Source organism: Otolemur garnettii, unplaced genomic scaffold (assembly GCF_000181295.1).
Source record: "Otolemur garnettii isolate 467f Iridium unplaced genomic scaffold, OtoGar3 scaffold00002, whole genome shotgun sequence".
NCBI lineage: Eukaryota > Metazoa > Chordata > Mammalia > Primates > Galagidae > Otolemur > Otolemur garnettii.
Window position 1 is genome coordinate 25,537,775 of NW_003852397.1, and position 14,667 is coordinate 25,552,441.

Here is a 14,667-nt window from a genome sequence, read left to right on the forward strand (position 1 = left end):
GAGAATCATGTGGTCTTTGTTTTTTAATTTGTTTATGTGGTGAATTATATTTATAGATTTACGTATGTTGAACCATCCTTGAGATCCTGGGATAGTTGATTTTGTATGGTGTTGTACCTCTGGCAGACCTTGGGTTAAAAGCCAGGATTTCTGAGTCTAGCACCCTTAATTTACATCACAGTGTATTATACCCATGCATGTATAGCTAAGTTTTTATCCCAAGCCACCTTTTTATCATAAATTAAACCAGAATAATGATTGTACCAGCTAAGTTTTGAAGATGTAATCGTATTTTTTTGAGGCCTGACGTTTTGAGCACCTCTGATATAAATACTTGACCCTGGGCTTGGCCCCTCCCCTGTGTACCTGGATTCACCTCAGTTACTCCCTTATTCCTGTGAGCCAATCTCAGCTTTCCATTGCATCTGGAAAAAACTCTGAAATACCAATATCTACTTCATAGGATTGCTGAGAAGCTTCATTGAGCTAATGCGTGTAAAATGCTTACTGTGGTACTGAGAACCCAGTAAGTTCATAATAGGGCTTAGTTGCTACTGCTGTTGTTTATTTTTACTTTTATTATTTTTATTTCTTTGAGACAGTCTTCTCTGTTGCCCAGGATTGAGTGTGTGGCAACCCTCTTGCCTCAGCCTTCGGAGTAGCTGGGACTGCAGACACCCACCATAATGCCTGGCTAGTTTTTCTGTTTTTAGTAGAGATGGGGTCTTGCTCTTGCTCAGGCTGGTCTCCAACTCCTGAACTCAAGTGATCTACCCACGTCGGCCTCCCAAAGTGCTGGGATTACAGGCGAGAGCCACCGCACCCAGCCTCAAAGGAGACAGCCTTTGTTAATGGGAAGTCAGATCATAGGACAGGATCTTGTGATTCGCCCAATCACATTCCACAGATAATGGGAACATTGTTCACGATAAAACAGCCACTCTAGTATCAGGGCAGTCTGCTGTGCTCATGATTCACTTTTTTCCTGTCTGTGCTTTTTTATGGGTATCACTTCTGCTGTGGGGTGGGGGTTGGGGGGGAGCTTCTTCTTTCCTCACTCACTCTGCTGCCGTGGGGCTTGTCCCGTGGGCTTCTGTGTGCTCTCTTTTCTGTCTCTTTGTCTGGGTTTGCTATTTCAAGTTCAAACCACTTTCTAGTCCACTCACATTAAGAAGTTGATTAGAATTGGATCTAACTGAAAGGGGAGGAGGGAGGATACATCATTCCCCTTCCTGGTTTCAGAGGGGCTGGTATTGAAGGGAAGGCAGGTGGGTGACCAGGTCATTGGGAGTTTCACCTGAATATAGGCTGTGACCAATTTTCCTAAAATACACAGTTTTTTCTTTTCCTTTCCTTTTTTTTTTTTTTTTTTTAGACAGAGTCTCAAGCTGTCACTCTGGGTAGAGTGCCATGGCGTCATACCTTACAGCAACCTCCAACTCTGGGACTCAAGCAGTCCTCTTGCCTTACTTTTTCTATTTTTAGTAGAGACAGCATTTCGCTTTTGTTCAGGCTGGTCTCAAACTCCTGAGGTCAAGCAATCCACCTGCCTGGGCCTCCCAGAGTGCTAGGATTACAGGCTTGAGCCACCGGCCCCAGCCACCTAAAGTACACATTTGAGCTTCTTTGCAACTCTCTTATTGGTAATGTCCCTCTGCACATTTCTGGAAAAATGACTATAATCATTCCTATTGAAATTATTGTCCTAAAAAAAATCTTAAAGGCCATGAGGAATGGGTTCTCAAACACATTCGCTTGGTGACAAGTAAATATTGCTTCTAACAGAAATGGAATGTTGTTTGCTGGTTTTGACCTTTCTATGGCAAGAATAAAGCCTTTTTCTTAGGAAAGATCATGATTATTGAGTCATATTGTGTATTCCAAGTACAAATTTCTGAAAAGATGCATGACCAGTGAGATTTTTTCCATTCAACCACTGATCTGATCTGCAAAATAAGGGTGTTGGGCTTGGTCCTTTTAAGATGGACAGGCATTGTGTAATTTTTAAAAAACTTATACATCCTATTAAACTGTTCAGTTTAGCTGTCTAGGATATTTGAGAACAAGTAGACAAGTAAGCATTGTTTGGTGGAAGAGTCTTGACATTGTTCTAATGTTGGTTGTTGCTTATTTTTCTTCTCGATTTATATTTATCATTAAGAAATTTTGCTTACTTAATCTCTGGGTCTTTTGTGTGTATGTGTGTGAGATTAGATTACAAGAGGAATTAAGATCCTGCAAAATGCAATAATACAACAAGATCGGCGACTGGCTAAAGCAATGGCTGGCGATGGTTCCTTTCATATTACCCTGCTAGTGATGCAATTATTAAGTGAAGATGAAATAAACATGTGAGTAATGTGACGTTCTTGAATATTACTTTCCAAGTTATTACTTTAATATGAATAAATATAGCAGAACCTGAAGCGGCATTGAAATTCTAAAAAAGTATTGTTTATCAAAATTTGTTTCAATTGATAGTCAGTGTTATCAAATGGTAGCCCTTAGTTGTATAATTATTTTGCCTGTGCTCATTATGTAAACATTTCTGGAGTTTGGCCATTTAGGTTAGGATTCTAGGTAAAGATTCTGGAACCATGACACATCCACTTCTGATTAGCTGCCTGACTTTGGGCAAATCATTTACCTTTTAAATAAATGGAGAAAGTAACAGTACCAATACATGTAGGAGCTTTTTGTATAGGGCCTGGCACACATCAGGTACTCTATTATTAGCTATTAGAGCTGCTTGTTTACGAGGCCACTGGACAACTTCAGTTTCACTTTGGTCTACTCCATCCCACCCCACCTCACCCCCATGCTAGGAGGTGCCATAAATGTTGAGTATGAGTCATTGATTGCTGCTATCTAATCTGGAGTGGAGAAACCTTGCTCTCCCCCCAATTCTGTGGGACACTGCATCTGTACTTAAATCCTCTCTTTCCTTGTTACCTCCTGTGTAACCCACTGTCTTATGATCAAGCTTATGCTCTTTGGAAAACCAAAGCCAGAAAGAACTGCAGGTTACTTCTGTTTTCAACCTGTGTATGGCTCCTCAGGGAATGAGGAAGAAGGCTTGAATTGGGAAGGGAGAGAAGAAAAGGAAAAATAAAGGAGAGAAAAACAAATAAATGAATAACTCTAAGTTTCCAGCCCCATTATGATCATTATAGTTACGTCTTTTGGAACAGTAGAACCTCATCTCTTTACAGATCAATATTTTGATCTGTCCAAGCTGATCTACCCCAGAGCAGCCTTGAGCACTCTGCAAGAGGCAAAGAGAAGCAGAAACTTTACTTACTTTGGCTGATCACTTTGCCAGTCAATAGAAAAAACAAATGCTCTCATGTTCTTGAAAAAAGAGAAGCCAAAGAAGATGTGGTGTAAGAAGACTACAGGCCAGGAGAAAGGAGTCTGTCTGTGTGAGTTGGAGTGGTGTGTTAGGGTTCTCCAAAGGACTGGCGGGATGTGCATCTATATAGATCTCTATCCACATCTGTCTGTGAAGACGTGTGCATCTTTATGCAGAGAGATTTATGTAAGGAGTTGGCTCACATGATTGAGGGGGTTGGCAAGACTGAAATCTCCAGGGCAGTCTGGCAGGGAAGAGTTAATGTAGTCTCAAGTTCAAAGGCAGTCTGGAGGCAGAATTCCTTCTCTCTCAGGGGACCTCAGTTATTTTTCTTAAGGCCTGCAACTGACTGGATGAGGCCCGCTGGCATTCCGGAGGGGCAGAGGTGTCCATTTTCAAATGATGGTGAGATTCAAGGTGCTGCCTCACTTTGGGCAGCTGTATAGTGATAGTGAAATTGATTGAATTTCTGAGAAGACATTGTTTATGTGAGGGATTTTTTTTTTAAAGTCCCTCAGTTATAATGTTTATCTTTTATGCTGTAAAATATGCTAGACACCTAGATTGTCAGTTTCTTCTCTTATAGTTATTCTTTTTAAAATTTAATATAAAATTTTAGGTGTTTAATGAAGTATTGATCAATAGATTGGACATGGAATATGCAGAGACTTTTTTTTAAATCATGAATTTCTCATGTTGCCTAAGGTCCTTTGTGTCTTCACAGTGTAGAAGAAAGGAATAGAAATAGATACTTGACGAAACTCAGCTGCTGATTAGGCAAGATGGCTGTCTTGAGTTAATTTGAAATGTAGCCTTTGGATTTGAACTCTAGTTTCAGAATTCTTTTTCTAACTTGCACATACTTTTACTTATTTTATCATATAGAAGTCTTTCCACAAATCACTCTTGAAAAGATTTTCTACTTAAAAGAATTTGAAAGTCATTGATACTTCCTCGTAGATATTGTGATCCATTTTCACTCTGTGAGTAAATAGCTTTTCACTGGGACAAATTTATTTATTTATAAGACTAAGAAAACTGGCTTGGCACCTGTGGCTCAAGTGGCTAAGGCACCAGCCACATACACCTAAGGTGGCGGGTTTGAATCCAGCCCAGGCCACCAAACAACAATGATGGCTGCAACCAAAAAATAGCTGGGCATTGTGGCAGGGGCCTGTGGTCCCAGCATTTGGGAGGCTGGGGCAGGAGAGTTGCTTGAGCCCAGGAGTTGGACAAAAAAAAAAAAAAAAAGAAAAAGACTAAGAAAACTGAGAAATTGGACTGAGTTTAGATCGTTTATATTTCTTTAAAGAAAAATATGATATAGACTTCACAATCTCTGAAAAATCTTGACCTTTCTTGAGACCTGCTTTAGCATATAGTTTCATTAAAATAAATATCTTGAATTCCCCCAATTTATGAAGTATAAGCCAGAAGTGGCTGTTGTCACATGATTTAACTCACAGTAGACAGTGAAGGACAATATTGAATTAGGCATGTGTTCACTGTGTCTTTCTGAATGAACATAAGTATGGGTAGGTAAGATCGGATTTAGAATGTGGATTTGGAGGTGCAGTAAGAAATGATACTTACATGGCCATTCTAAAGGATTGTACATGATGTTATGACAGAGGAATAAGGCAATATGAAAGTCATCAGAAAATCAGTCACTAATTAAAAATATGGAATATTTTGAAAAATACCTTATTTCTTTTTCAAATATTTGATGAACACATCATAGATCAAGGTAATTTACATTAATGGAACTTCACTGGAAGGTATTTTAAAGCCATCTCCATACTTTAAGAATGTGCTTATTTCTTTTTTGAGTAACTGCTGCCCTCTAGCGAGAGTTTATTTTTTTCTTATAATCGAGTACCTATGCTAATATTCTCTTCAAGCTGAAAGTAACAGATCCTAAATTCCAAATATTCAAAATATGATAATGTCTACTCAATAATATGATAAACATTTGTTTTTATAAAGAAAAATAAAACATTTGAAACACCCAGTAGCCCTATAATCGCATGGGTTGAAACAGCCATAACAAACTTACACACTAGCAGTTGGGGTAATTATACTTGTATTTTATTTGAATCCAAGTACAGTAAATTATCTTATTATAGAGCATGTTATATTTTAAAAGATAATATATATTAAGTTTTGGTACCTCATAAATAGTAAATTCCATACAAGTAAGTATTACTACTTTTATCAAGAATCTAGAACTTTTTATAACATTCATATAGGTCTTGTAAGTGCTATGTTTTTTAGTTGTCTATGCAATACTTCCTTGATTAAAATGTTTTTTGTGAACTATAAAATACTATCTACTTTCATTTCTTTATAGCAATTATAATTAGGTTAGTTATAATTCTCTATAGTTTTTGTTAGAACTTGATATTAGTTTTACTCATATAGGTTAGATATAGAAGGTATTGTGAGCTTTAAAATAATTAGTGTGAATATAAAAATTAATTTATCTTTCTAAAGCTGAGTACTTTGTTTCTTATTTAGTTTTGTGTATAACTTAATGTGTTACTGAAAAATATATTGTCTCTTACTAGTGGTATTGATGCTCTCTTGGAATTGAAACCATTCATAGAAGAAATCCTTCAAGGAAAACATCTGATTTTGCCCTTTCAAGGGATTGGCACTTTTGGAAATCAAGTTGGATTTGTGAAGCTGGCCGAAGGAGATCACATAAACCTACTTTTGGAGATAGCAGGTAAAAGAGCAACATACTCAAGGAATCTTATCTGTTCAAGAAGCAATTCCCCCCCCCCCATTTTCATAATAGAGATTTGATATCTTTTAATCTTTGGGAGTCTTCATAACCTTACTTTATCAGTAAGCTGCTTTGGTATTTGTCTGTTTAAGTAAATGGCCTAATAAAGGGCCTGAAAAGTTATTTTGATTCTTGAAGTTGAGGAATATGTTGATTTTGAGGCTTTCTGGAAGGAAGTAGACTGGACTTAGGTAATTTTTAAGACTGTTCGAATATTAAGTCTGAAGAATCTCAGTGCCTCTCATGACATTTGACATGTGGTTGGCACTTGATACATACTGAATGAAGAATCACCCAGTGCCTATCAAAGGCTTGTGGGAATTGTCATCCCTATTCCAGAGAAAGCAGGGGAATCTGCAAGATTTCCATTTATCCTATTCACTGGTCCATTTTCAGAGCGGCATGTCCATTGGTAATGGCAGAAGGCCTCGTGTTTACAGGAGAACCTGTTGCCTTTTGAAGTACAATTCCAAGTGTCAGGGAATTAAAAGAAGAAGAAGAAAAAAAAAAAACAACCATGACCTGGATGAGTGACTTCTGAGTTTGACCCAGAGCTTATAGGTTGGGTATTAGCCTGCATGCTGTGAACAGTTTTTGTTTTCATTTAATTCATGTCACATCATTTCATGCCACCTCATTTTATTTATTTTTATTTTACTTTTTTGCAGTTCTGGCTGGGGCCGGGCTCGAACTCTCCACCCCTGGTGTATAGGGCTGACACCCTACTCCTTGAGCCATAGGCACCACCCAACCACCTCATTTTAAATTCAATAATCTTTGGGTAATAACATGTTCTTTGTATTAGTCCATGCTTGGTCTACTTTTATCTGTGTTCTTTTTTTAAATCTGTCTTTCTTCCTCCCTCTAATCTTTCTTTCCCTCCCTCTCTCTCTCCATTTCTTTCCTCTTTTTATCTACCCAACAATCTGTCTATCTGTTTAAAAATAATGTGAGATCCCACCAACCCAAACAGAAGCTAGGTAAATAAACTAACTGCACCGTTAGTTCCCTAACCTAATCCATCCCTTGGCCTGTCTCCATTTAACTATCATCCTGAACTTGGTGTTTAGTTCCTTATATTCTCCTGGAGTATACCTATTTTTATTTTAGCTAGTTTTTCTTTCTTTCTTTTTTTTTTTTTTGTCGACAGAGTCTTACTATGTCGCACTCAGTAGAGTGCTGTGGTGTCACAGCTCACAGCAACCTCAAACTCTTGGGCTTAAGTGATTCTCTTGCCTCAGCTTCCCAAGTAGCTGGGACTACAGGCACTTGCCACAATGCCCAGCTGTTCTTTTTTATTATAGTTGTCATTGTTGCTTTAGCTGGCCCAGCCAGGTTTAAACCTGCCAGCCTCTGTGTATGTGGCTGGCACCCTACCCACAGAGGGTATGAGTGTTGCCTGTTTTAGCTAGTTTTAACTTAGAAAAAGGGTATATTTTGTATGTGATTTTTCATTTACTGTTATATGGCCTCTGCAGTTTTAATGCTCATTCAGAAGTACATACCTCTTTTTGAAGGGGCAGTGATTAGGTTTTATTGTTGGTAAGCTTTTCTTTCTTTCTTTTTTGTTTTTTGACATAGATTTTCACTTTTGTCACCCAGGCTGGTGTTAGCCTACCTCACTGTAGCCATGACCTCCTGGGCTCAAGTGTCCTCCTGCCTCAGCCTTCCAAGTAGCAAGGGACTGTAGGTGTATGGTACCATACCTGGCTAATTTTTCTTATTTTTTGTAGAGACAAGATCTTGTTATGTCTTGAACACCTGTCCTCAAGCAATCCTCCTGCCTTGGCCTCCCAAAGGGCTAGGATTACAAATGTGAGCCACTGCACCTGGCTAGTTTTATGTTCCTAAGATATTTGTGATAAACGTTTTGTCAGTGTTTATTTAGGTCTTGATCATCATTCAGATTGATTGTTGAACTAGAATGACATTTAGCATGGTGTCAGTTGTACTGTTCAGTAAGTATATAGTTTAAATTTGTTAAGTTCATTATCGATTTGGAATTATTAAAAGTAGAGCTGTTTAGTTATCCTTTTAGCGAAATATTTCTGTTATATAATTGATGTGCATTTTATATAAGAGATTTCAATTGGGTTGGAAAGGTGAAAGAGAGGTACAGAGGATAGTGGGCGTGAGAAAGTGAGGTTTGAAGGATAAGTGAAAGTTTTCTGATTGAACAAATTAAAAGAGGGTGTTCCAGTCAGAGGGAACAGCGTGTACAAAGAAAATCAAGTCGTATTTAGGGACCTATAAGTAGTTTAGTTCCTTGGGGGCATAAATTACAAACCTTGGGGTATCAGTAAAATGAGATTTATGTGCCTAAGTGGAAGTGAAAGTGGCGAAAGTTTGGAATAGTGACCAAGGGAAAGGGAAGGGGAAAGTTCAGGAAGCAGTGTATAATAGGGTTGCGGAGCACACTGAAGATGCATTTGGGATGAGATCCCAAAATCTGTAATAATACTAATTGGGATTTTCTCAGGTACTTTTCCAAGTTCTAGGTACAGGGGAAATTCATCCAAACTTGAGCCCTTACGTGGTAGATGTGATAAAAAGACAAAAAAACAAGGGCACTGGTAAGAGAGTAGATGAGTGTTTGATGTGGGGCGTTACTGGGTGTATGTTATAGAAGGCAGTGGAGTCTGGATGGGGTAAGGTTTGGAAGAAGAATGGAGTAATAAGATGGAAGATTAGGGTTACTAGAATTATGAGAGTGAGAAAATGGGAAGAATTAGAAGTTGCATATTGGATTTTAAGAATTTAGGAGGTTTTTGGCTAATAGAGAATGTGAAGAAACTTTTCTTTTTGACTTCATAAAGAAAATCAAATGGTAGATAGAAGTTTCAAACACAAGACAAATTATTAAAACCAGTTATAGGGATGGGGCCTGTGGCTCAGTGGGTAGGGCACTGGCCCCATATACTGAGTGTGGCGGGTTCGAACCCAGCCCCGATCAAACTGCAACAAAAAATAGCCGGGTGTTGTGGTGGGCACCTGGAGTCCCAGCTACTCAGGAGGCTGAGGCAAGAGAATTGCCTAAGCCCAGGAGTTGGAGGTTGCTGTGAGCTGTGACGCTATAGCACTCTACCGAGGGCGACGAAATAAGACTCTGTCTCTAAAAAAAACAAAAACAAAAACAATTATAGACTTTAGCAAGGCTGCTAGATAAAAGATTGATATGCAAAAAACTGTAAATAATTAAACTATTTTCCCAAGAGATTTAGTTTTTAATAGCAGCAAAACAGTAGGAATGTATAGGGGTAAATCTAAAAAGGATATGCAAGACCTCTGTGGAGAAAATATTTTGGCTATTACATCTTTACAAGGTTTGTTTATCAGAATACTTTTCTCCTTTTTTTTCCTGTCTGTTGTAATAGCATCTGTCTTCTCACTGAGAAATACATTTAGTTCACACAAAAATTGCATATATACATAGAAAACAATCTGTGTGGACTTGATATTGCAGTATTGCTTTTACCATAATTCTTTTGGCATATAGTGATGATTTTTATAAGAAACAGGTCTATAGAAATCTTCTATGTTTAAGAATTTTTAAAAAAATAAATGCCAAGGCCGATGTCTCACGCCTGTAATCCTAGCACTCTGGTAGGTGAAGGTAGGTAGATTGGTTGAGCTCAGGAGTTCCAGACTAACCTGAGCAAGAGCAAAACCCAGTCTCTAAAAAAAAAAAATAATAATAGCTGGGAGATATAGCCTGTAATCCCAGCTACCAGGGAGGCTGAGGCAAGAGAATGGCATTGAGCCCAAGAGTTTGAGGTTGCTGTGAGCTATGATGCCATGGCATTCTACTGAGGGTGACAAAGTGAGACTCTGTCTCAAAAAAAAAAGAAAATGCTGACTATGTCTTGTTAAATAACATAAGAACTGATTAGAAAAGTTTCCTTTTTAATATCAATATCAGGACTATATCTCTTGAACAAATTGTTTTTTTACCTTTTATATGTTGAATATTTAGGCTTGGGGTTTGGGGTTGGAATTGGTTGTTTAGAGTATAGGACATAAGGTCATTATTTTTGAGCATTTACCTTAAGATAAAGGTAAGCTTACCTTAAGATAAGCGTAAACCTCACTTCATCTTATCTTTCAAGTTTTAGTTTGAAATTTGTCTCATTTTCCTTAATTTAAATTTATTTATATTATTATAGTATATACTTCTTTGGAGTCATCTTCAATCCTATTTTGGGGGTTAGGGTGGGACAAAATTGTATAAACAAACGTGCAAGCAAGCAAATAATATTTAAAAGTTGAGTATGACTTAAAATCATTAGTTGGCCAAGGACAAAGCAATTTCTTTTTTTTTTTTTTTTTTGAAACAGTCTCACTCTGTCATCCTGGGTAGAGTGCCTTAGTGTCATAGCTCTCCTGGGCTTGAGCAATCCTCTTGCCTTAGCCTCCTGAGTAGCTGGGACTATAGGCACTCACCACAATGCCCAGCTAGTTTTTCTATTTTTAGTAGAGATGAGGTCTCGCTCTTGCTGAGACTGGTCTCGAACTCCTGAGCTCAGGCAATCCGCCTGCCTCGGCCTCACACAGGGCTAGGATTACAGGTTTGAACTGCCATGCTGGGCTGGCAATTCTAATAGTTTTGATAGGAAATCATTCAAGAAAAGATGCTCATACTTAAACTTCATCTGTCTTTCCTGACTACTCTGGAGAAAAATGCTAGATATGCATCATTTCTTTTGGCACATAAATATGTCTGCGCTCCAGAAATGTTTCTACCCATTCATTCATTCATTGTTCTCTTAAATTATTCACTGAGTGCTTGCAACATTGAGAATTCCATCCATTCTTTGCAAATATTGTCACAAAGGCATTTTCCAATATTGGTGAAAGGTCCATTGTATGCCGAGGAATGTGGACTCTTACCAGCTTTAATATGAATATGGGCCCAAGGATGTTGGTTTGTCATTTTAGCAAAGGCCGCTGCCCCTGTAATTCCTTTCTTGATTCCTGAGACATTAGGTATTATACCTTTCAAATATTTATGTTTTTCTATAAATTTCAAAAAATCATTACAAAAAATGAAAAATGGAGGGAGAACAGTATTCTTTTATACCATGCTATCACTGTTATAATTGTTTTTAACCTTTTATGTGTATATTATACTGATGCTTTTCATTATAATTTTTATGTATTGTTATAAGAAACCTTTTTTTTCTTTTATTGAGACAGTCTCACTCTGTGGCCCTGGGTATTATGTCCTGGTATCATATTTGACAGCAACCTCAAACTCTTGGGCTCAAGCAGTCTCTTGCCTGAGCCTCCTGAGTAGCTGGGACTATAGGTGCCCACCACAAGGCCCAGCTACTTTTTCTATTTTTAGTGGAAACAGGGTTTCGATCTTGCTTAGGCTGGTCTCCAACTCCTGAGCTCAAGTGACCCACCCACGTCAGCCTCCCAGAGTGCTAGGATTACAGGCATGAGCCATTGCGCCTGGCTGGAAAACTAAGTATTGGAATAACTATGGAAAACTTTCATTTATTTATCTACTCACTGAGGCAACGTGTTTTTATTAGTTATTGAGAATTTACTACATGATGTTTAGTTGGAGCTTCTATTTACATAGTGTTCAGATAGTCAGAATGTTCAGTACGTGGTGAAAGGTGTAAATGGTGGTGCCCAGAAACCGAGGGGATGTTCAGACCAGGTTTACTGAAAGGGGAGGGCGACCTGCCTGGGCAGGACAAAGATCCTTTGTGTCTTTGTCTTAGGAGGAGAGGGGGAAGAGGAGGGGAAAATGGTTTGTGTGTGGCTGCGGTAGGCCCCCCAACGCATGGGGTTTCGGTCATTATTTCACTTCTTTAGATTTATTTTTAAAATAACACATCAGGATCAGTACTACTTTAGTCCAACAGTATCAATAAAATAATGTTTATTTTTGTGTTACATTTTAGAAACTACTTGGTCAAATGTTATATCTTTAAAGAGAATGTATTTTATTGCCTTGTCACTGCATTTCTTAAAAGTTTATAAACTAGGTATGTCATTACACAGGAATATTACAATTTTGTTTGTTCAAAATAACGGAGGCAGAGCTAGTGTAACCGAATGGAAGGCAGGAGAATTTGTGAAGAAAGAAAGTACAGTTGTCCTGGAACAATCTGGGGACTGGGGATTCCTCCTCCTACCCTCAGTGAAATATTTTGTGTGTAACTTTTCCCTCCCCCCAAACTTAAGTACTAGTACCCTACTGTTGACCTGAAGCCTTACTGATAACATAAACAGTCGATCAAGAGATATGTTTTGTATGCTATACTTATTATATACTGTAGTCTTATAACCGAGTGGGCTAGGGAAAAGAAAATGTTATTAGGAAATTTCAAGGAGCAGAAAACATTTACTATTCATTAAGTGGAATTTCATCACAATAAAGGTCTTCATCCTCATTTTCTTCATGTTGAATTGGCTGAGGAAGAGGAGGGGTTGGTCTTGTTTCAGGGGTGACAGAGGCAGAAGAGGAGGAGGGGAGGCAGGAGGGCAGGCACATTGGGTGTAACTTTTTTTTTTAAGACAGAGTCTCACTATGTTGCCCCTCAGTAGAGTACTGTGGCATCACAGCTCACAACAATCTCAAACTCTTGGGCGTAAGCTTCTCCTGTCTTAGCCTTCCCGAATAGCTGGGACTACAGGAGCCTGCCCCAACGCCTGGCTGTTTTTTGGTTGCAGCTGTCATTGTTTAGCAGGCCTGGGCCAGGCTCAAACCCGCCAGCCTTGGTGTATGTGGCTGGTACCCTACTCACTGAGCTACAGACGCCAATCCCGGGTGTAACTTTTATTGAAAGAAAAAAAAAATCCGTGTATAGGCAGACCAGCACAGTTTAAATCTGTGTTCTAGGGTCATCTGTAGAGTTACCTAATTTTCAGAGTTTTTTTTTTTTTTTTTTTGAGACAGCTTCTCACTATGTTGCCCTGGGTAGAGTGCCATGGTGTCACAGCTCACAGCAACCTCCAACTCTTGGGCTTAAGTGATTCTCTTGCCTCAGCCTCTTGAATAGCTGGGACTACAGGTGTCCGACACAACGCCCAGCTAATTTTTGGTTGTAGTTGTTATTGTTGGCAGGCCCAAGCTGGGTTCAAACCCTCCAGCTCCAGTATATATGGCTGGTGCCCTAGCTGCTGAGCTACAGGCGCCGAGCCTCACTGAGAGTTTTTGGATTTATAATTTAAAAAAAAATTCTTGGATATTACATATTTATTATGAAATAAATGAATCTTAGACACTATTGTTTTGTAATTCTAACTGAAAATTTTCAGGATAAAGAATTTTTAATGTGTAAAATTAAACATATACTATTGTACATTTTCAACTAGTAGAGTTTGAATTGATGAACTTTTATCATTGATGGGGATCAAACATGCACCCCCAAATATTTTAAGCTGAAAGAATTTGAGAAAACAGGAGTGGGGAGGTCACTCTCTGACTTCTCCCGCTTTCCCCCAGCTGGTCACAAGACCCACATTGGAGCGGTGCCCTCTCTATACTAATAGGAAAGGAACACCCTTATCAGGGAGGCAGAGAAGAATCTGAACAAACAGGCCTACATCCGCCTGGTTGGCTACTAGTAGTAGGTAATACCTTTTTATTCAGTTGTGCTTCTGCACAGCTATCAACTTCTTCATTAAACCTAGCATGTAAATACATAGCTTACATGTTTCTTTGGATCTTCATTTCCTTTCGAAGGTTCTTGTATCACATCAAGCTTATATTAAACAAATTACATGCTCTTCTCTTATTAGTCTGTCTTTGTTACTGAGTTCTCAGCCGTGCACTTAGAAGGGTGAGAGACAGATATTTCTCTTTCCCTGTACCACCAATACTTGAATTATGCTGCTAACTCACCTTTAGTTTTGGTACGTGCTTTTGGCTGAAGAGACCAGCCCATCTCTGTACCCCTGCTACATGTGGATTTGTGGTGGTAGCACTTCACGGAGCTGGTAAGGTGTGTGACATCAGAGGCTGAGTCTCAGCTTCCCTCTTGAATCCTGAGTGATCATGCTTTTTCCAGAATAAAACGGGACCTTCTCCTTTCCTAGACTTATCTGGTAGCTCATAGAATTAAGATGCTGTTGAAGACTATGCATTTATATAGCATGTCCTCACATTTTGCAATGATGAAATTGCACTGGAAAGCTTTTTGCATAGAAATGGGTATGTGATTTCATTCATTTCTTCAGCTGAATGTAATTTTTGGTTAAGAAGGTTATTAGATCGAGAGATTGCTGAAAATTTAGCCTCCTGGAATTATAATAGTTCTGGCAAATATTTTTTAAAAATGAGAAAAGTACCTGTGGTTATCAAGATAAAAAATTTTAAGTATATTTATTTCATAAAAGAAAAAATGAAGTGTTTTTAGGATGGTCATTTGAACTTTTTGCTTTCTCTTATTTTGACAGTTCTTTCCTCCCAATGCCGAAGAGAACACACCCTGTGTTTTTTGCTCCTTGTGGGGAATTTGTTAAGATTCTGGTATCTTGGGGCCCTTCTAGGGCGCTCTGTCACTACATA

At 38.6% G+C, this 14,667-nt stretch overlaps 1 protein-coding gene across 5 annotated transcripts in view; it reads left to right on the forward strand.

Annotated features, from left to right (window-relative positions):
- Window positions 1-14,667, forward strand: part of AKAP7 (A-kinase anchoring protein 7) — a 142,602-nt gene that overhangs the window by 26,870 nt on the left and 101,065 nt on the right. For all 5 annotated transcript variants that reach the window (XM_023513493.1, XM_003781669.3, XM_023513485.1 and 2 more), the window contains 2 exons: window positions 2,215-2,351; window positions 5,920-6,080. In XM_023513493.1, the coding sequence (XP_023369261.1) occupies window positions 2,215-2,351; window positions 5,920-6,080 (298 nt within the window). The remainder of the gene's footprint in view (window positions 1-2,214; window positions 2,352-5,919; window positions 6,081-14,667) is intronic.